Raw genomic sequence first — 27,263 nt, forward strand, 5'->3', positions numbered from 1 at the left:
TCTGTATTAAGAAGGAAGAAAAAGAAAACCTTAAAACTTTAGCAATTTGCTCTTGACAGTCTTGATCAATGCAGGTGAATGCAGAGATACCAGTTTTTTAAATTTACACGAAGTGTAGATGTGCTATCTAGAACCCCTCCTAGTGATGACCACTTATTTTCAACAATTTACAGCTACTGTATTTCAGCAAATAAAATATCTTTTAGTACTTATTTGTTGTTCTCTAAACTAGTCATTCTATCTCTCATAGAATAGATTCTAGTTAAAACAGTTTAATAGGCAGTATCAAATTTCCCTTCACACAGCTGTATCAATTTATCCTTCTCCCATTAGTGTACGTAGATCCAGCTCCCTTGGTACTGGCCAACACTTAATATTTCTTTTCCTAGATGATGGATTAAAAACAAACAATGATTATTATTTTAACTAGCATTTCCTTTATTAGTACTGAGGTCATATTTCTTATTATTGGACATTTATGCTCTCACTTCCATTAATTGCCTTCACAAATTTTCTGACTGTTAATTTTTCTTCTAGATTATTATTTATCAATTTTAAGAACGTTCTTTAGGTTATAAAAATTCTTTCACTATGTGTGCATATCCATATCCATAATGATATATACCATAATGTCTCTACTCAAATTTTCTTTTAAGATTCTTTTCCTAATACTCATCATTAATTATCAACTTCTTAAAATTCTGCTTATGTGCACTTACAGTATGTAGTTTGTATTTCTTGTCTAGTTAAATATAAAATATTTTCCTTTTTGTCACTTAAGTCAGACATTCCTAAATTAAGTTTTAGAATTTGTAATGTCTAATGTATAGCACAAAACAAAACAAAACAAAAACACAGAATACGAGAAATGAAGAAAATGAAGTCTAAAAATAAAACCCAAATATAAACAGGAATCTGTAATATGAGAAATGAACATCAGAATGAAATTTAGATACTTCTTTCAGAAACTGTCAAACCAACAGAGAATTTTAACAATATATTTAACCTGTTGTAAACATAATTTAAAATATTCATGTTACTATAAAGCTAACGTTGAACATTTAAAATTACAGGTTGTATATTTGTTTAACAACTTCCGTGACAAAAATGTCTTCTTGCTACTAATCAGATTCCAGAGCCTCCCTTGTTGTTTCAGGATTTTATGGAGATAATCAGGTACGACTTTCGAGTTCTCTGCTTATTCAGTTGTATTAGAAACTGCCAGTTTAAATTCAAATGCAAGACATGAAGTTTAGGAACTATTTGGAGTTTTAGAGAAACAAATTAAGTTCCTGTCTTAACCTCGGAACAGTGTAGAGCACTAGAATCCTCAAATGCCCAGGAAGTGGGGAGACAGGCAAATAGGACACAGGTAAACAGGAAAAGGATAAAGTGAGCTAGGGGTTTATTTTACACTCTGATGTTCAACATGCTAAGCCTTTGTTTTCCAACATGCGACTTTCATTATCAAATTTTATTACGACAAAATGTTTCACTTTACCTTTCACTATAATAAAAATTAAAAGTGTGAATTTAAGTGGCAAGTAACATTTCCCCTAAATGCCAAGAATTGAAAAGAGATAAGGACACAGCAGAACAGAAAGTCTGGCAGCTTTAAAAGACTGTTATGTCTATCCTTGTCTTAAGGAAATAATCAGCTATACTGAAAGGAATATACACAGAAAAAGGACAAGGGGAGTACAGATGATGAAAACAAGTTTTGGAAAGAAACACAATTTTCTTTTAGGATTGAGCCAATCAATTACAACCTTAAATATGATGTAGGTTTATACTTACTGAGGAGGAAATGCATTAGAACTGTCTCAAAATTTAAAAATACTTTCTTTTCTTGTGGTTCTGGGGATCGAGCCCAGGTATACCCCATGTAAGACATGTATTCCCCCACAGAATCAAATCCCTGGCCCTAAAATGCTGTTTTTACAAAGGCAGAATTCAAGGAAATACACGAAATTTGACACTCCTCCCTCCCCTCAACACTGCTCTGAATGTGAATCAGATACTCCCAGAGTAGCCAAATAGTGTGATCAGAGAAGTCTGGGGACAGGGGATGCAGTTTAGCAGAACTTCTCATGTCAGGCTCTGGGGTCCACCCTGAGCACTACCAAAAACAAGATTGGGGGGGCCTAAGACATGGCTCAGTGGGACTGGGCACATGCTCTAAATGGAGGAGACCCAAGTCTCACCTGCTGGAACGACTGTATAGCGGAAAGCTGGGAACAGTCCCAGAAAACTACAGGATGTGGCCTGAAAACAAAGGGCTTAGGATATTATCACTAAATGGATAATCACGAATGTGAGACAGTATTTCTGAAAGTCGTTGCACTGTGCATATCTTGAGCAAATCGGTGAACAATCAGAGGACAGTGAAAGTGACAGTGATTCTATTAAAGAAATCTTTTCCACCAAAAAAAAAAAAAATTACCGTGATTTCTGCTGAACCTTTCACAAAGGGAAATTCAAGCGTCCTAACTTTGCCATTGAAGAGTGGTGTGTCAATATCTTCTGCGTTAGAACCCCTGATGGTAGCTATGATGGTGCCAACTAAATTCATTCCAGTTCGATTATTGTAGTCATCCTTAAACAACAGAAAGTAATTAGAAGAATGAGTAAGATGACTGAACCTAGGAGCATATAAATCCTGAAAAATACAAATGTATTTATAAAGCCCCAACTATTAAAATATTCAGTCCGGGAGATGCAGATCAAAACCATGAGATATCATCTCACACCACACAGACTGGCCCACATCCAAAAGAACAAAAGCAACTGGTGCTGGCGCAGATGTGGCGAGAAAGGGACCCTCCTTCACTAATGGTGGGAATGCCGACTGGTTCAACCCTTTTGGAAAACAGTATGGATGATTCTCAAAAAATTAGAAATTGAGCTCCCATTTGACCCAGCAATACCACTCCTGGGAATATATTCCAGAGAAGCAAAAAAGTATAGTCGAAGTGACATCTGCACTTGTTTGTTCATTGCAGCATTGTTTAAAGTAACAAAATAGAAGACTTAACACCCAAGAATACCCAAAATAAGGGCCCAGGAGGTTTACCCCATGGCTTGGAGGACAGCCACACATGGTAGGGGAAAAGGCACCTCAGATAGCGAAGGGAGCACCAAGTAAAGGGTATTGGGAGGATCCTCCCTGGATGGAAGATGCATGCTGAAAGTAAACCATAGACCAAACATGATTGCCACTCAATGTCTCTTTTGCAAACCTCAGCACCCAAGAGGAGAGAGAGAACAAAAGAGAAAGCCCTGTCAAAGAGGAGCAGTGGGATGGGGGGGTGAAGGGATACTGGGATCATTGGTGGTGGATAATGGGCACTGGTGGAGGGATGGGTACTTGATCGTTGTATAACTGAAACCCAAGCACAAAACTTTGTAAGTCGACAACTGTACCTCATGGTGTTCACTAGTAAAAATTTAAAAAAAAAAAAAAAAGTAAAGAAAATATCCAGTCCTTCCTTCTCAAAGCACATTAACTCAGTTCTCACAGCAAGTGCTGCACAAACATGCCAGGGTAATAAAAGAACCAGAAACTTCCTTTCATCTAACATGGTAGTTTCAAACTTTATTAAAAAGACTCCCAGGTTAAAATTTCCACCCTTTCTTGGGGAGTGAGGTGGGACAGCAATGATCAGGATTTACCCCTGGCTGTGCCTGAGTGATCCTATGGGATGCAGGGATTGAACACGCAAGGCAAGTGCCCTACCTGCTGTACTATTTCTCGAGCCCCCAAGTTTTCACCTTCTTATACATTTAGCACATATTGACTTATGGAGAGAAGAATGAATGGCTCCCTCTCAAAAATAATTAAGGGTAGAGAAACAGCACAGAGGGCAAGATGCTCACTTGCAATGGCCGAATGGATTCAATCTCAGGCATCTCCATATAGTACCTCAAGCTCACCAGGAGTGATCCCTGAGCACCACTGGGTGTGGGCATCACCACTCCCAATATTTTATTACTTCCTTCTGTCCCTCAGTGAAACAGATATTAAAAAATGTACTGGGACTGAAGGATAGTATAGGGGACAGAATGCTTGCTGCCTTGCACACAGCTGAGTCCAAACGGATCCCCATACCTGGCACCACATGTGGTTCCCGAAGTGATTCCTCAATACAGAGCCAGGAGTATGCCCTAAGCACCACCAGGTGTGCCGCCCCCCACCCCCCACAAAAATTAAAAAAAAAATTAGTAACACATGAGAAAGGGGATTAAAGGTATTAGAAAATGTAAGCAGATATCTGGGGCAACCTACTTAGAATATTTGATTTTAAGTATAGTATGACCTCATAGATCTTTGTATTCAAGTATTTATAAATATTTCACATGCATGTATTTCTCGAGAATGTCAAACTGAATAATCAAGATTTGATTTCATAGTAACTACTTTGCATTCTATAACTAGAAACAATCTTTCTCCCTTTGTCATTTTAAGTGACTAAACATACCGTGATATTAAGGTGTAAGTCTCGGACCAAGGTTCTGCTGGCAACAGAGCGAACATTTGAAACAGCAGGTGTAGCTGGCTGTATTTCAGGAACTAACTTCACAGGCTGATTAGGGAGAACATCAACTATAACCTTATAAAATAAAAGGGGCATGCTGATTAATAATTAAGGTTTAGTATTTAAGAGTATGAAGAAATGAGAAAATATATTTCAATACTCTCAAAACCAAACAACTAATTTTACAAAATTCAGGGTAAAAGCTATGAAATTAATTTCATAAAATCTACTTTAATCTGAAAACAAATTTAAGGCTTTAAAAAACAGTAGAGAGGGGGTATGGTGCCGCCAGCAGGTCAATTTGTACCTGTGAGGCTAGTGTATCAGCAGCCTGATGGCACCATCAGGCTTTCAGATATCCCAAAATTATTGCTGTGCCTTTGGCCAGACCCGAAAAACTTGGGGCAAAGTTTACCAAGAAAGTAAACAGCCAAAAGTTAGGTATATGGGACACATACCCACAAACCACCATGAGCTCAGCTATATAATTGGAGGCATGGCCTCTCTGGTTCCTGATTGAATGGCTTAACAGCCATGATCCCAGAGACTCAGAAACGAGTCTCGGAACCCAAAGGCTTTTGGCAGAAATGCATTCTGTTCCTGCAGTAGGTTACTGGTGCTGGGCCACTCCAGGTGGGAATAGGTTCCGTGTCTTGGTCTATTCCCCTTGGCGGCCTGGTGACCACCATCCTCCAGAGAACACTGGACAGTCAGGTCTTGACCTGCAGTGATGAGACACACAGGGCCTCACCAGATGGGGGTGGAACCAGCCCTTTCCTCACCACCCCAGCAAGACCCTGAGTTGCCGCCTACAAACGGCCTCTTTGGCTCCTGGTCAAACTAATTAATGGCCATGATCCCAGTCAGAAACAAATCTCAAAACCCAGCAGCTTTTGGCAGAAATGCATCTGGACCACATACAAGGTGGCCGCCGCCTCAGAGCTTATTGGAAAGCCAGGTATGAGCTGGCAGCGACAAGACAACTATAGTCTCATGTGAAGGGGGGCGGTACTAGCTCGTCCTTCATGCCCGAGGTCATGAGTTGCCCCCCACGAGTGGCTCTCCAGCACGGTCATGGCTCCAGAGGCAAAAGGACTTAATCCAGAGTCCGGCAGCTTGCGGCAGAAAAGTGAATGGACCATGCGTTAAACTACGGTGCCATGCCTCCCCGGAGGGAAAGGGTGTCACTCCCTTACACCTTTTCCCCCCTGGCAGCAAGGTGGCCGCCGCCTTGGAGCATACTGGAAAGCTAGGTATGAGACGGAAGTGACGGGGCAACTGCAGTCTTATGGGACGGGGGACGGTACTGGCTCGTCCTTCACAACCTACCAAGGTCACGAGTTGCCTCCCACAAGTGGCTCTCTGGCACGGCCATGGCTCCAGAGGCAAAATAACTTAATCCAGAGCCCGGCAGCTTGCGGCAGAAAAGCAAATGGACCATGCGTTAAACTATGGTGCCATGCCTCCCTGGGAGGGAAAGGGTGTTGCTCCCTTCTGCCTTTTCCCCCCCTGCCAGCAAGGTGGCCGCCGCCTCAGAGCTTATAGGAAAGCCAGGTATGAGCCGGAAGTGATGGGGTAACTGCAGTCTCATGGGAAGGGGGGCGGTACCAGCTCCTCCTTTATTCCCTACCGAGGTCATGAGTTGCCCCTCATGAGTGGCTCTCCAGCATAGCCATAACACCAGACACACAGAAACCAACCTTGTAATTATCTGGCTCATTGCAGAAATCCAAAATCACGAGGCTGCTATTGCGGCCACGCGAGATTATATGATTCTCATAACCAGCTATAGAAAACAAAGTATTTCACAATGCCTTTTCAGCAATTCTGATTGTTTGGGGGGAAATTCTAAACAATAATGGTGCATCTTTTGTCGAAATGAAGAATGTAATCAATGTAGAGAAGAGTTAAGTAGAAATCATCTGCCTCACAGGCATTTGGAGGGGTGGTAGGGGGAGTATACTGGGGTTCTTGGTGGTGAAAAATGAGTACTGGTGAAGGGAAAGGTGTTTGATCATTGTGTGACTGAGACTTAAACCTGAAAGCTTAGTAACTTTTCCCACAGTGATTCAATAAATAAATATAATAAAAAGTAATAAAAAAATTATGAAAAAAAGTAAAAAATAAAAAAAACAGTAGAGAGCTGGAGAGATAGGAAAGAGAGCAGGGCGCTTGCCTTGCACATGGCTGACCTAGGTTAACCCCTGGTGCCCCAGATGGTTCCCCCAGTCCACCAGATGCTATTTCTGAATGTAGAGCCAGCAGTAACCTCTGAATACCTTCAGTCAGTCTGGCCCCCTCCACCCATGAAATAGTAATTTTGCACATAAACAATAATAAATGGAGGTGATATATGTTAAAACTTTCAATTTTATTATGTAGAATTCTACTACCTTCTATGCTACTGAAAATTTTCATGTATGTATGTATGTACGTATGTATGGGTAACAGGAACAATCTCACCATGATTTACACTAAAATTCTGGTTGCAAGTTTGACAAAAAAAGATGAAAAAGTAACTTCAGTATCAGGTCATTAGCCTAACTTAAATATTTTCTAGCATTGCTAAAAATTATAGTTTATACTTGGCACCCAATAACTAATTCACTTTTAAACAAAACATTTGATTTCCAAACCAAATAAGATAGAGGTAAGTTGTTATAAGAGAGTAAAATAAGCAAACCTGTTCACTGTTAAGAATATTGGCTTTATCCATCATAAAACTAAACTGGATACAATAGGTTCCCACTTTATTAGGCATGGCTTTATCCCTAAAAGACATAAAAGGTTACTGAAAATTTTTAAATAAAGAAGAAAGTCAAATAACCAACAACTTGATTCCTTCCAGATATAGTAAATATGAGAATTACTATTATTAACCTTCATCTTCACTCAACAAATGTTTCTGAAATATTAATATTAGGCTTAATCCCAGGTCCCTCTTATATGGATATTCTTTCATAAAACCAGGTTCTGAATATGGCAAAAGTTTTTAGAGGAACATAGAGGTGACAAAATAGTGAACAACAACAACAACTAAACCCCAGAATACAGGTCAGTGAATGTTGCTTCATTTCTACATTATAAATTTCCAACTCAAATTACAAATTTGGTTGGAAAATTGAGTTTTATATTTCATAGTAAACAGGATTATACTGATATTGTTTTGCTTACCTTTCAATATTATATAGATACAGGCATTTGCTGACTCAATTGCTGATGAGTCCGTACACAATAATGTTTGCACTTTGCCCCTTTACATCCGATATGTGCAAAATGGGTTGTAATTGCTAAAGGGGGCATCAAAATACTGGTGCAAAATATTGGCAGAAAGATATTAAAGTGCATATCTTTGAATATGTAACTAAACTGACATTCCAGTACTGTAACATATATACAACTCTGGAAACAATGATCTAAACTTTCTCTAAACTATCTGTTTTCCAATTAGATAATGGTGTGTGTGTGTGTGTGTGTGTGTGTGTGTGTGTGTGTGTGTGGTGCAAGGAATTCAATCCCCAATCTGATACAGGCAATGTAGGGATTTTAACACTGAGCCACATCCGCATTTCAATAGGGTAAGTCTTCAAAAAGTTATAGTTAACAATGACAAAGACAGTGATATTAAAAAGACAAGTCTTTGAATATGTCTGACTGATAAGAAGAAGGAATGTCAGAAGAACATGGGAATGGAGATCCTTAGCAGATAAGTATCTCATCTAAGATATCCCTGGGAACACATGCTATGAGTAGAAGTGAACCAAAAGAAGACAAGTTTCTAAGGGGCAGTGGACCATTGTAATCCAAGTATTAGAAATTGAAATAAAAATAAAAAGGATTCTCTGAGCATCATCAAGAGTGACCCCTAAGCACATAACCAGGTAGAAAGAAGCCCTGAGCACTACTGGGTGTGCCCAGCCTCCCCAAAACAAAACCAAAATACAGTCAACCAAGAATCTTGTATCCAGCAAAAAGCTTCCACCAGGCAGAAGGAAAAAATTAAGACATTCATAGATAAACAAAAGTTAAGACCTTACCTAGAAGAAATATTTCAGAGTTCAACAACAACAACAAAAGATAACAGCAGACAAGTAACTCAGAATTACTCAGAGAATAAAAAGGATTAACAAAAGTAAATACAAAAGTTCTAAATGCAACATTATATAAAGTTAAACTGTAAAAAAGTAATTCAGCCTTTAAAATAAACTTTATAAGATATGAAAATTTAGAATGATTGAAGTTTCCTATATATTATTATAAAATGGCTGATTATGTTACATAATCATCTTGGCTTCAACAATTTTGAAAACCAGTATAATGAGTTTTCCATTTCACAAAACTTACAATTAAACAAAACACACTTTCTCAAAATTTCTGACAAAATAATTAAGGTGCCAACATTTTTTATTCAATCAATAATTTATTTTTTTTAGCTTTTCTTATTACCAAGATTACTTGGCTCAAGAATGATTCACTTTGTAACAAAATATGCACAATACCTGAAGTAAAAGCAACCATCTTCCTTGTCGTCTTTTATTTTATTACAACTAAATGTTTCTGCCTACAAAAGGAGTAGGAAAAAAGGAGGGAAGAAGAAGTTACATTCAACATAGCATGTTTGTAGAAAAAAAAAAGTAATGTTCTCATTAAATGTAAATTCAGATAACATATAGATTCATAAACACAAACCACTCAACTGTATGTCTGTGTCCTTACAATGCATATATGACAGAACAGTGAGATTACAGGAGAAAGACATGCCATTATATTAACAGGTAGACAATCAAAGGGCACTTAATGGGGTGACATAATTTTACAGTAAGATTGAGATGAAACTGATGTTATAATTTAAGGTGTTTTTTTTAAAAACATAATGGACTGAAGAAATATTCCCCAGAGCATGCTCTGCACACAGGAACCCCAGGTTCAATTCCTGGTAGCAAGTACCACCAGGAATAATCCCTGTGCTAATAAGCTCGTGTGGCCAGAAAACAAAGATACATATAAAAAAGCCCAGATGATTAAAGTGAGCCCTAAGCAATGAAGACATTATTAAATGGAAATCCACGGATGAAGTTTAAGGTTTATTTTCTGAATTGACGGTGATTTTAGTTTTGCACAATTTGGTAGGGAAGTCAAAAAACCTGTGGCCACCAACACTTAAAAAGCAAAACAGCAGAAAATACAAAGTGAGATGTAGTCTAGGACAAATAAAGGCCAATTTTCAAAGAATTTTGAAAAGAATGCAAAACACTGTAATAAAGGAATATTGATGCAACGTTTGATGAAATGGTAATTTCTGAAATGTTAGGTTAAAACTATTAGCCTAATTAAATATTAGGTCAACTTATTAAACATTAAAGTAGTTTGTTTGCAGTTAGAGGTTAAGGTCAAATGAACTTAAGGCCAAATACATGTAAGGCACGTGTTTTATTACTACCAAGTCACATCCAGATAGAGCCTTTATATTTACATTTTTAATGTGGATACTAAAAAATTTAAAGATCACACAGAACTTGGGTCTTTCACTGAACTGCACTGCTTCAGATCCCATTTCACCATCTTATTTTCTGTTTCATTAGGGACTGTCAATGTCTTTTGCTTTGTTACTCATCTCTTTGGGCAAAATAATTCTCAAGTGTACCTTAAAATGTTTAAAGAAAGTTACAATGTATGTACACAGTTATGCTCTTTTCAGTAGTATGAATACTTTTCAAACATATGATGATTTTTTAAAAAATTTAGTCACCATGAAATTACAAAGTTACTCATGATTGGGTTTCAGGCATAAAATGTTTCTATACCAATCCCCTCAATGTCCACTTCCCTCTTTGGCCTCCCACATACATAATGATTCTTTTAAAGTAGGGGTTTTTGTGTGGCTGAGCTCAGGGATTACTCCTGGAGGTGCTTCAGGGACCATATGTATGTGGTGCTGGGGACTAAAGCCAAGTACCTCATCCATGTACTCTCTCTCTGACCGTGTGTGTGTGTGTGTGTGTGTGTGTGTGTGTGTGTGTGTGTATACCAATCAGTGTTCAGGGGCTACTACTGACTTTGTTCTCAAGTGTCAACTGATAGGGGACTGAGCAATAGTACACTGGATTCAATTACAACATCCCATATGGTCCCCTGAGCACCGCCAGGAATAATTTCTGTGTGCAGAGCTAGGAATAACCCCTGAGCATTGCTGGGTATGATCCGAAAAGAAAAAAAAACCCCAAACATCAAGTGTCATTTACAAGGATAAAGCCCTATACTCCTGCATGCAAAGCAATGTGCGCTAGCCACTGATCTCTCTTCTGCAACTCCCCCCCACCGCCCCCCTTGCCCATCTGCACCCTGCACTTTTCTATTACGTTTGATTAAAATATGAGCTATTTTTAACTGCAGAAATACTCTCAATGACTCACATTTGGTGGAGGTCGGCTTCCACTGTTAGATAGCTTCCACAATTTCATAGAAATACGTGCAGGATTAATATTCTTAATGGTACTTTCATCTTCAGAAATGACAGTAATTATAAAATCTGTCAGGCGAACAATGAAAAAGTTATTGTCTCCTAAATTCAATGGTGGATTTGGCTGAATAATTTTATGTCTTAAAACAAGTTATCTTGTTTAAAAGCTAAAAAAATTCTGATGAGGAAAACATAACTGCTCTTTATTCAGCATCTTCGAATAATCGGTCTATACACATAAACTGAACTATCAAAATTACACATGAACTTTCATTTCATTCTTCACCAAGGAAGGTAGGATATAGCAGTGAGAGAACATAAGTAAGTCAAATGTACTTTCACTGCCATTTTAAAGGCATGTTTGCTTTTTAGTCGTGTTAAATATAAATAACATTTAATTTTTATTTTTTACTCTTTTTTTAAATTTTTTTTTTGTTTTTTAGGTCACACCCGGCTATGCTCAGGGGTTACTCCTGGCTTTGCACTCAGGAATTACTCCTGGTGGTGCTCAGGGGAGCATATGGTCCCCCGTGAGGGACCATATGCTGGAATCGAACCTGGGTTGGCTGCATGCAAGGCAAACACCCTACCTGCTGTGCTATCACTCCTGCCCCACAAATTTAATTTTTAAATGTGAATTACTCACCAGTGAAAATACCTCCTGCTAAAAAGGAAGCATCTTTATCATATTTCACATTGATGCGGATAGGTTTTTCAGGATCTGGAAGGATCATTAACTTAATTTTTGGTCCATCTATGGTAATCTTGTTATAGATGGCTTTCACCTGCAGTGTATGTTCTCCTCTGACAGAAATAAAATTTAAAAAGGGGGGGTTGGGGTGGGGAAGGAGACACGTTAAGTTGTAAGCTAAATATTCTGAGATGATTTATACAAAGATCAACTCATTTAAGAACCCTCTTCCCATTAAGTTTTAACTTCTATGTAACAGTAAATAGAACACTAGTCTTTACACTTTTAAAGTGATAGAAAAATCATTATCTATGACACCAACAGCTTTCAGACTTTTTGGCTCTTACCTAGGGGCACAAACACTGAATACTCCCAAATTAGCCCTGCCCTTTTCATCTGTTTTATGCTGTTGATTTGAAGGAGTGAGCTAGAAACAAAACAAAACAAAATAATCAGAAAACTCTAGCAATCAGAGATCCACTGCAGTTTCCACAATCTCTGGCAACCCAAGGGTCACTCCCATAAGCCACCTCCTGCAGGCACCAGATAATCTCGTCATCGGCCACCCTCCAGATCACATGGCTGCTTCTCCCGGAAAGGAGCATAACATGAGGCCCCCATAGCCATGCCACTGGACACCGCGCCAGGCTGTTTTCACTCAAGGCGCCCCAGAGGGGGGCTGGTAAGAGCCCTTCCCGACCCAAAAGACCCAGTCCTGGCAGTCGACCTCCACACTCCAACCACCCCCATGCTCCACGCTGGTCCCCACACACTTGGGCCGAGACTCACCTATGAATGAACATATTCCTGGACATATCATAAGACACTTCCTACCCATTCTTCATAATTACCATAATCATCATACCATATTTGATGGAGTTCAGACAGTAGGCAACAAATCATAGAGGGAAATATATATATGTATATATATGCATATATACGTATTTTCAGACATATATGCCAAAGCTCACATCACCCAAACAACGACATGTTAGTGATATCCTATAGAATGTCTTAATGCCTCCTGCCAAAACCGAACAATCTTCACTGTTTCCTATATGAACACTTTTTTTGTAAGCATGTTCAGCAGTTCTTCATAACACACAATACAAAATATATTCTTTTGGTTGTGTTTTGGGACAGGGCTTGGGATGGAAACATCCCGAATTTGGTGGTGGGAAGGTGTAATGGTGGTGGGATTGGTGTTTGAATATAATCAAATACCGGGAACTAACTTAGAAAATAAAACAAACAAAAAAAAAGAAAACTCTAGCAATCAAATTCCTTTCCTCTATTACAATGTTCTTTTCCTCTAGTACTAAACATTCATTTGTACACATCTAAAACCTAAAATTTTCTAATTTGAACTACGGGAGTAAATGTAATCACACTATACAAAGGATAACCATCATTCATCTTGATAAATTAAACTAGAATTTAGTGTACATCGATTTAGCGGCTTCACTATTTGCCAACACTGATGTATCAAGCAAAGTTTTGGTTATACAAAGACTGACGGTATTATTTCAAAACTGATGTGGGAGGAGATAAGTGGGGTGTAATGACAGAGGAAAAGTAAAAAAATATACACTGAAATTATGTTACTGTGTCTATTGTTATATTTCAATTTTCTCTTTGTATTTACTCATGTGTTTACACCTCTGCTTCAAAACTCAGCCTTTTGTAGATGTTTCTCTATAAATTGGAATTAGATACTTTTTGGGGGATAGAAAATAATCTTCTGTAGCAAATATTAGAACACACTCAAAATAGCCAAATTGTACAATGTTGTTCTGTGTTAACATGATTTCAAAATATACACTTTACTTCCACAAAAAAATGAAAAACAAAAAAAAAATTTTAAATCTTAGAACAATTTAAATTAGGCAATAATTAAGAAATAAATATTATTAAGGAGAAATATAATACTTAGACATTATCATGAAAATGAAAGCCAGAATTTTAGGAAAAATTTACTTGTTTAAAACCTACCTTTAAACAGCTATCTTTTGTGAGGCTTATTTTAACCTGAGGTACAGGTGCTGGGTTATCCCACTGATCACAAAGTTGAACAATGAGAGGATTCTGTAGTTCTCTTCCGTTAATAACTGGAATGGACTAAAACAGATGAAAATATCTTAGAAAACACTAAAACATTAGTCAAACAATATAATTACCAGCTGCACGGTTATGAAACAAATTTGTCTTGTCTATTCACAAGTGGGCTTTTATCAAGGAACTTGGAAGTTATATTGTCACAAATGACCACTTCTTATAGAAATGATTAAAAATATGCTAAAGAGAAAGAGATTTTGACATACCTAGTTTCTAACAGATTCTTAAATTTGACATAATAAAATAATTTCAAAGGAAACAAGTTGATCTTAGGTTTCAGATTTAGAACTAGCTATGTCATCGGAGTTTTAGCATTCTTACCACTCCACATGAAACACATCCAGTCAATGAATAAACAGAATTAGTCTCTGACAGTCAACAATGTCTTTGAAGCTTATTTTTATAGGGCCCAAACCTGGTAGTCTCAGGAGCTATCAGGCCACACTTACTGGTCTTGGGTAGAGAATTGTGGAAAATTGCATAGTTTCCCTTAAAGCAATGTCCTTTCTGTATGGACACAGAAAGACAATTAATATTATGCTTTGTAACTTGGGAGTTGATTGACTCCGAATAATATTTACTCCTGGGCATCTGCTTTCTTGACTCTGTTGCTCTTAGTTCCTAGTACCCCCAAATCAGGATCCCAACGAGGAACTGAATGGACCCAGGACAAGCTGTGAGTTACCCTGGCATTGAAATGGGCCAGGCCAAAGTGTCACGATACTCAACTATAAGTTAAGGTCATGACCATGGACAAAGGCTATCATGATCCAAAAGTAAGTAAGGATGAGACTAGGACCCTGCTGGGGCTAGGAAGACTAACCCGGCCTGAGGACTGCGGAATATATAGTGAGAAGTCCTCAGGAAGAACCAAACTAAGGTTATCTCTCTTACTGTGCTCAGACAGAATGACATCACTAGAAATATTGTTAGTAGATTTACTACAACTATTTAAGCAGATTACTAGCTGAGGAAAGAACACACCCTTGTTGGGATCCCACCCTTGAGTGGATCTTCTAGTAATCTGGAATGACTTCTTTAGATGAGATTTTATCCTTGAGTTAATTTCCTCCAGAAGTGGTCTTACCTCTCTTTGTTGATTTGTTAATGTTCAACCCACCTTTGTGTTACCACCCTACATGATTGCTATATAAACTAAGACTGCGGGCTCTGGCTGGGTTCGGGCTCCAGAGGGCAGAGTCAGAAGTGAGAGGGGCTCAGGCATGAGACAGAGAAGCAGAAGGGGAGTGAAGATTGGAATAAACTACAATTGATACCGACCAGCCTGGCCCTTGTTCCTTCCTTCACCTGCCCATTGCCATCGACCTCCTAGGAGTGAGGGAAGTGGCGTGATACTACCGAATACAGGCGGCAGGAGAGATAGAGTACTGCCGGCCTTTTGAAAATACACACCACACTGTCTTCTGATTGGTCTAAAATGTTTCTTAATGGGGCTGTTTAATGAGGCTAACCTTGGTTTGATCCCCAGCATCCCATATTGTCCCCCAAGCACCGCCAGGATTAATATCTAAGTGCAGAAGTAAATCCTGAGCATTGCCAGATGTGGTCCCAAAGCCAAAAGTAATCCATTAATTAAAATGCTTCTAGATTTTTTCCTACTTCATGCAGCTCTGTGTAACTTTCAGAATATAACCGATGTAGTCACCAAAATAACAAATTATACTGGTATAGTAACAAATATACAAAAAATACAAAAAATCAAGCAAGAATGTTGATAAAAGTTTAATCCTCAATGTCAAATTTTAAAAGTTTAACAAAATGCATGAGAACCAAGATGAAAAATTTTATTACCTCTCTCCTACTACCCCCCCTAACTATTCTGCTTCCTACTCTGAAGCTACCAAATCATTATAGGTCACTAAGAGTGGCTAAAATATACTGTACTACAGAACTGAATAGTATACAGCCAAAATACTGCATACAGATGAAAGTTTTTACCTCCAAGATGCTCTTGGCCTGGATGGCTCAGTGGGCTGAACACATGCTTAACACACAGGAGGCTTGATTCGATTCCCAGCACTGCATGGTTCCCACCACCACAGCTGCAACCCTGGCACTGATCAAGGTTGTGGCACTGACCCCTGGGCAGTGCATGGTGTGGCTCAAAACAAGAAAAAAACCTCAGGGTATAGGTAAAATGCTTAATAAGAAATTTATATGGCTGTAGTTGATACTACTATTTCTCAAAGGTTATTTTGAAGACAGTTTCAGGACTGTAGAGATAGTACAGGGGTTAAAGTTTGCCTTGCATCCTGCCGACCCTGGTCCCTAACCATATGGTCCCTTGAGCATTGCTAGGGAACACTCCATTGGGTGTGACCATACTCTTCTCCTCCCCCCCACAAGTAGTTTGCAAATGTAGATATATTGTGTTGTATAATTACTACACAGCCACTTTTAAAGGTCATTCTTTCCTAAATGGCACTGCAAAGAACTCAAAACTTTTCTGGTAAGGATGAGAGCACTGCACTGTAGCACTGTTCTCCCACTGTTCACCCATTTGCTAGAGCCAGCACCAGTAGTCTTCATTGTGAGACTTACTGATACTGTTTTTGGCATATCAAATATGCCATTGGGTGCTTGCCAGGCTCTGCTGTGTGGGCAGGATACTCTCTCGGTAGGGAGGCTTGCCAGGCTCTGCGAGAGAGACAGAGAAATCGAACCCGGATTGGCTGCGTGCAAGGCAAACACCCTACCTGTTGTGCTATTGCTCCAGTGATAAGTGAGAAATTAAAAAAACATTTTTCTGACAAATAGAATTAAAAAAAAAATTCTGAATCAAATGTTCATGAGTAAAAAGATGCCCCTAATACTTCTGATTTAACATTTTCAGATTTATCTCCTAATTAATAATTTTTTTAAAAATTTAAATTTTAAAGGCCCTCCCGTTGATCGTTGATTTGCTCGAGCGGGCCCAGTAACGTCTCCATTGGAGACTTTGTTGTTACTGTGTCTGGCATATCGAATACTCTTGGTAGCTTGCCGGGCTCTCCGAGAGGGGCGGAGGAATTGAACTCGGGTCGGCCATGTTGGCCGCTTGTAAGGCGAACGCCCTACCCGCTGTGCTATCACTCCAGCCCTAATTAATAATAGTAGGAATATAATAATAATCATAATGTTGATGATTTAAATGTAGGTATTTCTATTTACCATCTATTTATCATGCTTAGGTGTTAACTGAGCTCTTTTCTACCCAATCTTCAGGGCAAAAACAACTCATGAATTATAAATTAGGTCATTGTCACTGTCCTCCCGTTGTTGACCAATTTGCTCGAGCGGGCCCAGTAACGTCTCCATTGTGAGACTTATTGTTATGGTGTTTGGTATATCGAATACGTCACGGGTATCTTGCCAGGCTTTGCCGTGTGGGTGAGATACTCTCGGCAGCTTGCCGGGCTCTCTGAGAGGGGTGGAGGAATCGAACTCGGGTCGGCCATAATATTTGATATTACCTTGGAGGGCATGTTATAGTACCGTGATACTAAATCATTTAATGTAGCTCTTGAGTTTTTGTTCTGGTTTCACAATGCCTTCAATAGATAAAGATTAGGTTTGACACTTGAAATCACATGTTCTCACTCTTGGTCAGTTTTTCTAACACTGTGAGACTTTAATGTTGTACGAATTAAAATGCTGCAAGATGCTTTTCCTCTAAGCATATCTCAGCAGCACACAAACCACAATTTTCCCCTTTATAATCAGTTTCATTTCTTTTTTAGCTACACCTCTTACTAGTATTCCAATTTCTTGTGGTTTTTTTTGCTTGTTTGTTTTTTTTTGTTTTGTTTTGTTTTGTTTTTTTTTTTGGCAGCCATGCTGGCTGTGCTCAGGGCTTACTTTTGGCTCTGAGCTCAGAGATTATTCCTAGCAAGCTCAGGGGACCATACAGGGTTCTGGAAGTCAAACTTAGGTCAACTGGGTCCAAGGCAAGCACCCTACCTGCTGTACTAGCTCTCTAGCCCCACTAGTTCACCTTGGTCGAGGGGGTGAGGGTGTCTTCTGTTTATCTGTGTTTGGTGGCTACACCCAGTAGTGCTCAGGAAAATTCCTGGCTTTGTGCTCGGGAAACCATATGGGGTGCTGGGGATTGAGCCTGGGTTAGTTCTATACAAGGTAAACATCCTGCCTGCTAACATGGAGCCACATGTTCAATTCCTGGTACCACATGGTCCCCTAAAGCACTTCTGGGAGTAACCATGAAGCATGGAGGTGACAACAGCTCTCCATGCACTGCTAGGTGTGCCTCCACTAAGCAAAAACCTTAAAAAAAAAAAATCAATGACATAAACAATGGAACAAATACGCAAAGTAGGTAACTACTAAAACTGGGGTGGAGGGAAGTCTTTACACAAGTTTGAAAGTTTCCATAAATAATGTATTTTAGGGTTCATGTTACTATACTGAGTTTTTTTTTAATAAATTACACACATGGACTAAATAATGAAGAAAAAGAAATATTAGAATAATGTTATTGTCCTTTTTGTTATTGTTACTAACAACAGTTCGCTAACTGGTTAATAGTTAACAATAGCTCTTGTTACTTTCACAAAATCTATCAGTTTGGTTAAAAGACAATTTGAAAGCGGAAAGCCATGTGATCATAAAATTTTCAATTAAGGTAGGAAGTTTCTTACCTCCTTTAATTCTGGCCAGTCTACAAGGAGAAGTTTAGAGGGTGGTCCAGAAACTAGCTGTACTCGAATAAAGTCTGAAAATTCACGCCAAGTGAAACAAAGATCCTTATTTCCAGGAGGACCTGGAATAAACTTGATGCCTCTGACACTTATACTTTGTGTGTTTTCCTGGTGAAGAAAAGTCAGTGAGAAAAGATGAGACAATGTTTAGATTTTTGGGAAAATGAAAGAAAAAAACATGTTTCCATGCGCATACAGATGCTTTGAGATGAAGTCAGGTCTAGTGTCATGCACACATGCCAACACTGGCTTACTGCTACACTTCATTTTCTCACATAAGAAAGCCTTTTCAAGGGAGAGATCTAAAAAGTATTGGCTGTCTTTTTACCTCACCATTCCTAATTATCTTTTTATCTAACTTTACACTGCTTCTACTTCCTGAATAGCCGAGGATCAGAATATTCTGCAATTCCTTTTCTCTCAGGATGCAACACTATTTACCAGGTTATCGCCACACTTTTCTTTAGGCTTCCGTAGTTCAAGAGTTCCTGTCAACTTGTCACCTATCTACTACTACTCTATTACCATGTTTTCCTAATCTAGTCCATATTCAATCATTAAAGGGTCATTCCCAAGAGATGGCAGGTATTATTTCCATATCTGGTACATAGGATGCCTAACACTATGTTAAGCGTATCTATAAAATTATGCCTATAATCTATAAATTCATGATACTGAACACCAGAAATTAATTCTAGAACAATGGTAGAGGGTTTGGTGTTGAATTACTGTATGCCTGAAACTCAACAATCAGTAGCTTTGTATATCATGGCACTTTAATTAAAGTAAAAAAGAAAAAGCAATAATTCTAGAAAGGCATGAATACAGCAGCATTTGCATTTTAATAGTGACCCGTAGAATTCAAATAAAATATTTGATGTACAAAACTATCTTATATTAAAGCAGACGTTCCTAAACTTTGTTCTTGCTATCCCCTCTCGTGGATAGTGGAATCGGTCTACTTTCCACTTTTAAAAAAAAAACCTCACCCAGCATCCCCTCAAAATCTGCCTTCTTGAACCAAAAGAAAGTGCCCCCAATGCACCTGAGATTACAACCTGCTGTTTCCAGCACTTCTCTGCCAGTGGGGTAGAAAGCCATCACCCACTCTGGGAAATGCTGCACTGTATTTTTAATAGCAGAGATAAAGTTTCATGTCCTATATTCTGAAGCAATTATTTAGGTATTTTCTGTTAAGAAAATAAAAAGCACCCTCATGGACTGGAGAGTTCCTGAACTTTGATTTTGTGGGTGTAAAGTGTGCAAACACCTGAGGGCACTGCAACGTAAAAGATGGGTCACCAAACTTAAGAGTGTCAGAGCAAGGAAATGTGACCCCCAGCAAGCACTACAGCCACTAATTGCAGCGCTGAACTAAAGAACAGGAGTATCACTTTGATCTCTCCCTGCTCCTGCGAGCACAGGAACAAGCACCAATGCTACAGCAGTGCTAATTCCTGTGAGCACTCTGGCAGTGTCTGGGAGCATCCCAACTGAACCTGACACGCTTGTGTGCATGCCCAGTTACAAAGTACATGGAAGGAAAGGGGGAGAAGAAGAGAAAAAAAAAAGTACCTTTATATGCATGAACGAAAGAATAAGACACGAAAAACTTCTTTCCAGATTATATAGTAAGGAGGAAATGTGATGATGGTTCAGGTTGTGCAGGGAACAAGGAATGACATACTAGATTTTTTTATGTGTCACTGTCACTGTCCTCCCATTGTTCATCAATTTGCTCGAGCGGGCCCAGTAACGTCTCCATTGGAGACTTTATTGTTACTGTGTTTGGCTTATCGAATATATGTCATGGGTAGCTTGCCAGGCTATGCGGTGCAGGCGAGATACTCTCGGTAGCATGCCAGGCTCTCCGAGAGGGGAGGAGGAATCGAACTCGGGTCGGCCATGTTGGCTGCGTGCAAGGCAAACGCCCTACCGCTGTGTTATCGCTCCAGCCACATTTATGTGTATACAATTTTTTTCATTATAATATTATTCATGTTTTTAATGTCTTTTATAAGTCTTCATAGAAACACTACAATCACACTTCTCTTATTTGAAATATTGTTACATGTAAACTAATGGTAAAACCAACTATTACAAAATGCAGACATACCTGAAAAGTAGTTTTCAAATATGAGCTATCAAGTCCAACCCCAGCTATCGTCAAGGCAGATAAAGAACTCTCTGAAAATGCTTGGATCTGATTCCCATACTGATCAGTAACTATTACAACTAGAAAAGAAAGGGAAAGTTTTAGTTTGTTACATTTATAACAGACAGTGATTTTTTTTATTATGAACTTTTATTATAAAAAATGTTGTTAGGACTCACTGTATACCATCAAGAATTTACTGAGTTATTTTACAGTCTTAACTATTACTACTTTTAGCAAAGCCAACATTTTCCAATGAACTATTTTTGCCAAACTAATTTCATAGTTTAGGACAACCTAGGAAAATAAAGCAAAAATACCTCAATTTCATCTGATAATGGATTAAAAACTACTCATATCTAAATACAAACAAAGCTTCCCTTATCAGATCATGTCAAAACATGAATACAAGAATATATTATAGTTTAGTTTTAAAGACAGAAAGCAGGCCATACTAACCGATTTCACCTTCAAGCTCCTGACCCATCCGTACCGTTTTTCCACCTTTTAACTCACATTTTAGATGTTTAGGTTCATCAGGAAGTGGTCTGGAATTGATTAACAAGAGGTGCTGATTACACTATTTCTTGTTAAAAAAAAAACCACCCCCCTAAATTAGTATGTTAAAAGAATAACCTTCATATCCACATATACAAAACTTCCTACAACTTTAATAACATCCCTCTTCAAATAACTTAAAATTCATAGAACAGATATTAACACAAAAGGAATAGAGAAAAGACATCTTGCAAAGACAGTAAAGAATATTGCCCTCCAAAATGTATAGACGAGTTAAATCATAGTACAAACTGTATGTATATGGTCTAGTAGGATCCTCAGTTTTGAAAATCAGTACTAAACAAGAAAAATTTTTCTTTCTAAACAACATACTGATCACTCTATGCCTTGCATTTTTCATATCTGGGTCATTGGGTGTTTTCATTGTTACTTGAAATGAAAGTTCTAATTCTTATACAGTTAATTAGTGTAGCATTATATTAATATAAAAAGCTCATCATGGGGCTGGAGCAATAGCACAGTGGGTAGGGCGTTTGCCTTGCACATGGCTGACCCAGATTCAATTCCCAGCATCCCACACAGTCCCCTGAGCACCATCAGGAGTAAATCCTGAGTGCACGAGTCAGGAATAACCCCTGTGCATTGCTGGGTGTGACCCAAAAAGAAAAAAAAAGATGTTGGGCGGGGGGGGGGAGGGGGGGGGGAGGAAATTGCTTTGGGACCATACTCAGCTGTGCTCAGGATGTACTCCTGCAAGTCTTGAGAGACCACATGGGGTGCTGGGGACTGATCCCCGACTGGATGCGTGCAAGGCAAATGTCCTACCCACTGTACTCCCACTCTGGCCTCAGTTCTCATTCTTTTTATAAAAAATTACTCATTATCCCTAGGGGAAAGAAAAAACAAAACTCCCCCAAAACAAAAAACAACAACCCTAAAATTTGTCATGAAAATAACAGTTTCTACATAAAAAACTCATAAGAAGGTTGGAGAAAGAGAGTGCAGGGGGTAAGAAATTTGTCTTACATGTGCTGACTCAAATTTAATCCCCCAAGCACTAATGGAACTGACTCCTGAGCACTGACAGGTGTGGCTCAACCTCCCTCCACCCCCTCCAGCCAAAGCAATTTTTTAAGAGTTGTGGGCTTGTAATTTTTTTTAATATAAAAAATAAGAACTTTCATATATGTGCCATAGAGCAAAGTATTTCTATTGCCAAATGCTAATTTCAAAATACCTCAAAATACAGTATGACCACACAAACCTTACTGTAAATGCACTTTCCAAAGACACATGGTCATCTTGGAATGAAACCTGGCAGTAGCGCATATCTTTGACTGATGCTGGGACTTGGACATCAGGAAGCAGACCCTGTAGCAAGTGTTCTTTATTAATCTCAGGAGTCCAATTAACCTAGGAGAAAAAGTATATATATATATATATTTTTTCATTTTTTATAATTTTATTTATTGAATCACAGTGAGAGCAGTTACAAAGCTTTTGGGTCTAAGTCTCAGTCATACAATGAAACACCCGTACCTTCACCAGTGCCCATTCTTCACCACCAAAAACCCCAGTAGACCCCCATCCCACACCCTCCCCCTACCTGTGGGGCAGATGATTTCCACATTACTCTCTTTCTCTACTTTGATCACATTCACTATTTCTACACCAGACCCACCATTATTTGAGATTTTACCCCAACACTCAGATCTGCTGAAAAGGCAACAATAGACAATTTGTGTTCTATTTTGGTTATGAATAGCATATGATATCGTGTGGCTGCAGTAGGGCCATGTGGTTTTGAAATTCCGAAATTTTAACACTTAAATCTGGAGGGATTTCTGCCAAAAGCCACTGGGTTAAGAGATCTGCTCCTGAGTCTCTGGGATCATGGTCGTTAATCAGCTTGATCAGGAGCCAGAGAGGCCATTCGTGGGCGATGACTTGGGGTCTCGTTGGGGTGGGGAGGACAAGCCCGGCTCCACCCCCATCCCGTGAGGCCCTGTGTGCACCGTCACTGGGGGCCCAAATGTGACTATCCAGTGGCCTCAGACGGATGGTGGCCACTGGGCCACCAGGGGGAACAGGCCAAGGCACAAAACCTATTCCCACCTGGGTTGGCCCAGCACCGGTAGCCTACTGCAGAGACCAGACGCATTTCTACCTAAAACCACTGGGTTCTGAGATTCATTTCTGAGTCTCTGGGAACATGTCCATTAAGCAGTTCAATCAGGAACCAAAGAGGCCTTGCCTCCAATTATATAGCTGAGCCGGAGGTGGTTTGTGGGTGTGTTTCCCACATACCTAACTTTTGGCCGTTTACTTTGGTAAACTTTGCCCCAAGTTTTTGGGGTCTGGCCAAAGGCACAGCAGCAATTTTGGGGTATCTGGAAGTCTGAAGGCGCCATGAGGCTGCTGATGCACTCGCCTCACAGGTACAGATTGACCTGCTGGCGGCACCATACCCCAGAAAAAGTATATATTTAAGAATAAAATAAAGGTCATTGTAAGTAAAGTCTACCGCAAACTTATCTTACTGAAGATGCTTGATTAAATTGTAATTCATCATTCTCATCTCCATGGAAATTTTAAAATACTATTAAAACTATGTATTTCATTCAACAGAGTAAAATAAAAATTAAGTAATTTCTTTAGAGGTAGGCCACAAAATTATCACCCTAATCCTTACAGTTTAACAGTAACACATACCAAATCATGTGAGCAGTTCTTATAGGCAATATTCAATATTTGAAAAAAGAATATAGGTTTTGCTTTGTTGCCCTTGTGTCCCCAAGTTTTGTTTTTTAACTGAGGCAATGCGGTTTACCAAATTTCCTGTATTATCATTTTAAACTTGTAATACTGACACTACCACCTATATTAAATACCACCATAGTATTTAATATAGTTTGTAGCCAACAGAGGTGTACAATTTAAAATCTTGGGAACCTAACACTCACACATTACTAGAACTGAGGTAAAATGCCTTAAATGCAGATATGGAGAAGGGCAAAGAGGTTCCACACATGCAGAGGCTCTCAGTATTTCTTCTGTGCCTTTATAAACAAACAGAATAAACTTTAAGGCACAGAAGATCTTCAGAAATCAGATTCCTAGCACCACTATGTACCACTCATTTTCAAGACTGCTAGTACAGACAAAATTGACTTCTCTCAATTCCTACAAAGCTAAGGATCATTTCTCTCTGGACCTCCCTTCTCTCACAATGAAGAAAATTAATTCACTGGAGCAATAATTACTAAAAAAATATATTTTGTTTTTTTATTTGAAGGGCCATGATTTACAATACTATTAATGATAGACAGTATTTTATTCATACTAAAAAGTGGTATACCAATTTCAAATGGCCAAGTCAGAGCTCTGTAGTTAATATAACAATGTTTCATTACTTGTCTTTAATTAGAGCTTTTATTTAATTTCATCAGAATGACTGAGACCACAGACATACAGTGGTCTCAAGTGCAGAAGTAAACAAAATGCTAAAGACTGGGAAATTGTTTCAGTATAAAAGTATTTTTCTAAGTACAAGTTTATCATGCACAAATCCTATGCATCTTTATCTAGTGCAAAAAAAAAAACACCCCAAATTGTTTAGTCTGTAATTTCAAATACTATTATTTTTCTATGGTAAGCTATCTTTTTCTTTTTTTTAGAAGAGGGGAGAAACACCTGGCAGTGCATTGAGCTCATTCGCTGTTCTGTGCTCAGGGGTCACTCCTGATGCTGTGCTCATGGGACCATCAATGGCGGCAGAGATCAAAGCAGGGACAGCCTGTGCAAATCTTAATCCCTGTGCTATCTCGAAGGCCCGGATGATAGACTTTTTTTGTTGTTGTTTTTTTTCCTTTTTGGGTCACACCCGGCAATGCACAGGGGTTACTCCTGGCTCTGCGCTCAGGAATTACCCCTGGCAGTGCTCAGGGAACCATATGGGATGCGGGGAATTGAACCTGGGTCGGCCGCGTGCATGACAAATGACCTACCCGCTGTGCTATTGCTCCAGCCCCCCCAATGATAGACTTTTTATTAGAAACTATGCCATGAAACTTCCTTAGTCATCTAAGCAGAAAATTAACAAAACTCTTGCCAAAAACAAACAAACAACAACCTTGCTTAAAATACTCACCTTAATTTTCTCTGCCAAAGCTGATGTTATATGGATTTCTCTCTCTCCTTCATCATACATTTGAAAAATAAGATTATGCATAACATCACCTGCTATCCAATTAATCTCATCCTGGTGTTTGATTTGAATAGCCTTCTGCCCTTCCACACTGAATATTTGCAATCTTGCAACATGGCTACTAGGAAGCAATTTAATAGTCTTTTCAACAGGTGCCACATTTTTACAACTCTATGGAGAGGGAAAACACAAATACACTCTGAATAACATTTGGACTGAAAACATACATTTTTTATTTTAATAGAGATACTCTGCACTGCTAAAAATTTATTTCCAATATTACTGAAGATAAGCTTACACATTATTAGCATGCATGTGTCTTGCCATAAAGATATTGTACTATTAACAATTCCATATATGCATACTAATATCAAGTTAATAGGGGAAAAAATCCCACAATGACCAGATTCTTAAAACCAAAATGCTAGTATATGTGTTTTGTTTGTTTGTTTTTAGGCCACACCCAGCAATACTCCACCCAGCTCCACACTTAGGAACTGCTCCTCGCAAGCATATGGGATGCCAAGGATTGAACCTGTCTTGGCCACACATAAGGCCAGCGCTCTACCTACTGCACTTTTTCCAGACCTCATCTTTTTCTTTACTCAGTTGTAATCCTTCAACTGAAGCCCCTCCACATGAATAACGATAGGTTTTAAGTGCCTCTCTACAAAATATTAGGGAAATAACCCATCCACTATAATAGGTATATGCTATCTGTCCAAGTCTAACTCAAGATACACTGTTTTTGGATTTTGTAGATGTATATTATAGTATACACCTTGATCTCTGTCTGAACTAGCTTTGATTTTATCTTCTGCCTGTTTGGTTTAATAGTATTTGATCTTGCAAGTTACTCTTTCTTCCGAGTCTAGATTCCTCCTTAACTCCCAGTATTTGTTCTCAATCTTCCTGATCTTCTTGCAAGGTAGCATGCTCATAAATATTACCCAAATTCTTAAATGAAACATGTCCAAAAAAAATGAAATTACCAAATATAACTGGTGTGAAAGAAAAATTCTATAATGAAGTCAAGCATCATCTCTTTCTAACTAAAATTACAGCCTGTCTTCGGAGGTCCAATATAACGGACATAAAATTCCTAGAAGAGCATTCATTAAGCAGCTGATAAAGCTACTCACAATCTATTGTTAATTATGAAGAAATCACATTTAAGTATTTCATTAAGTACTTGTTATTCAATAGTCATCTTAGATGAATTAATTGCTTATATAAAATTCATGCCCTCCTCACTCTTAATTATGATGTATATTCAATACAAGTACCTACAAAATTCAACTCATATAAAAGTATTAATTAAAAAATAATGTACTGGAGCCAGAAGGATAGTACAGCAGGTAGTGCTCTTGCCTTGTATGTGGCGAATTTGAGTTTGATCTCTGGCACCACATATGGTTCCCCAAGCCCACAAGGAGTAATCTCTGAGTGCAGAGTTAGGAGTAAGTCCTGAGCATAGCTGGGGTGTGGCCTAAAGTCAAACTAAAAACAAATCACATATTAAGAATTAGAAATACAAACGAAGAAAACCGGCTGGAGGGCCCCACAGCTCCCGAAGAATGCTCTGGGCCCCAAACAGAGCCGATTATCACCAGGAGGTCCCAGATGGGGTAGGTACCGCCGTCCCACCTTCTCCAGATGGAATCCCGGTGACCATGAGCTTCTACAAGCATGGCTCTGGCATTCGGGTACCAGAACATTTTTTCCGAACTGCAATGGGGCCACCCCGGCTCCCAGGCAACCTCTGATTCCGGAAGTCACGCCCACAACTCGCCCACCCAGGGCCATCTTACAGCACACAGCAACAAGGAAGAAAACCAGCTGGAGGGCCCCACAGCTCCCGGAGAA

The 27,263-nt window shown here is 39.0% G+C and overlaps 1 protein-coding gene across 2 annotated transcripts in view; it reads right to left on the reverse strand.

The window, feature by feature from the left end:
- Window positions 1–27,263, reverse strand: part of SMCHD1 (structural maintenance of chromosomes flexible hinge domain containing 1) — a 114,672-nt gene that overhangs the window by 21,386 nt on the left and 66,023 nt on the right. For both annotated transcript variants that reach the window (XM_056138102.1, XM_056138101.1), the window contains exons 25-37: window positions 25,341–25,568; window positions 22,455–22,603; window positions 21,131–21,219; window positions 20,633–20,751; window positions 18,457–18,624; window positions 13,679–13,804; window positions 12,034–12,113; window positions 11,642–11,799; window positions 10,949–11,064; window positions 9,035–9,096; window positions 7,219–7,306; window positions 4,479–4,610; window positions 2,444–2,596 (exon numbers count right to left, since the gene is read on the reverse strand). In XM_056138102.1, coding sequence (XP_055994077.1) covers window positions 2,444–2,596; window positions 4,479–4,610; window positions 7,219–7,306; window positions 9,035–9,096; window positions 10,949–11,064; window positions 11,642–11,799; window positions 12,034–12,113; window positions 13,679–13,804; window positions 18,457–18,624; window positions 20,633–20,751; window positions 21,131–21,219; window positions 22,455–22,603; window positions 25,341–25,568 — 1,668 coding nt within the window. The remainder of the gene's footprint in view (window positions 1–2,443; window positions 2,597–4,478; window positions 4,611–7,218; window positions 7,307–9,034; window positions 9,097–10,948; window positions 11,065–11,641; window positions 11,800–12,033; window positions 12,114–13,678; window positions 13,805–18,456; window positions 18,625–20,632; window positions 20,752–21,130; window positions 21,220–22,454; window positions 22,604–25,340; window positions 25,569–27,263) is intronic.

This window comes from Sorex fumeus, unplaced genomic scaffold (assembly GCF_029834395.1).
Source record: "Sorex fumeus unplaced genomic scaffold, SorFum_2.1 ptg000128l, whole genome shotgun sequence".
NCBI lineage: Eukaryota > Metazoa > Chordata > Mammalia > Eulipotyphla > Soricidae > Sorex > Sorex fumeus.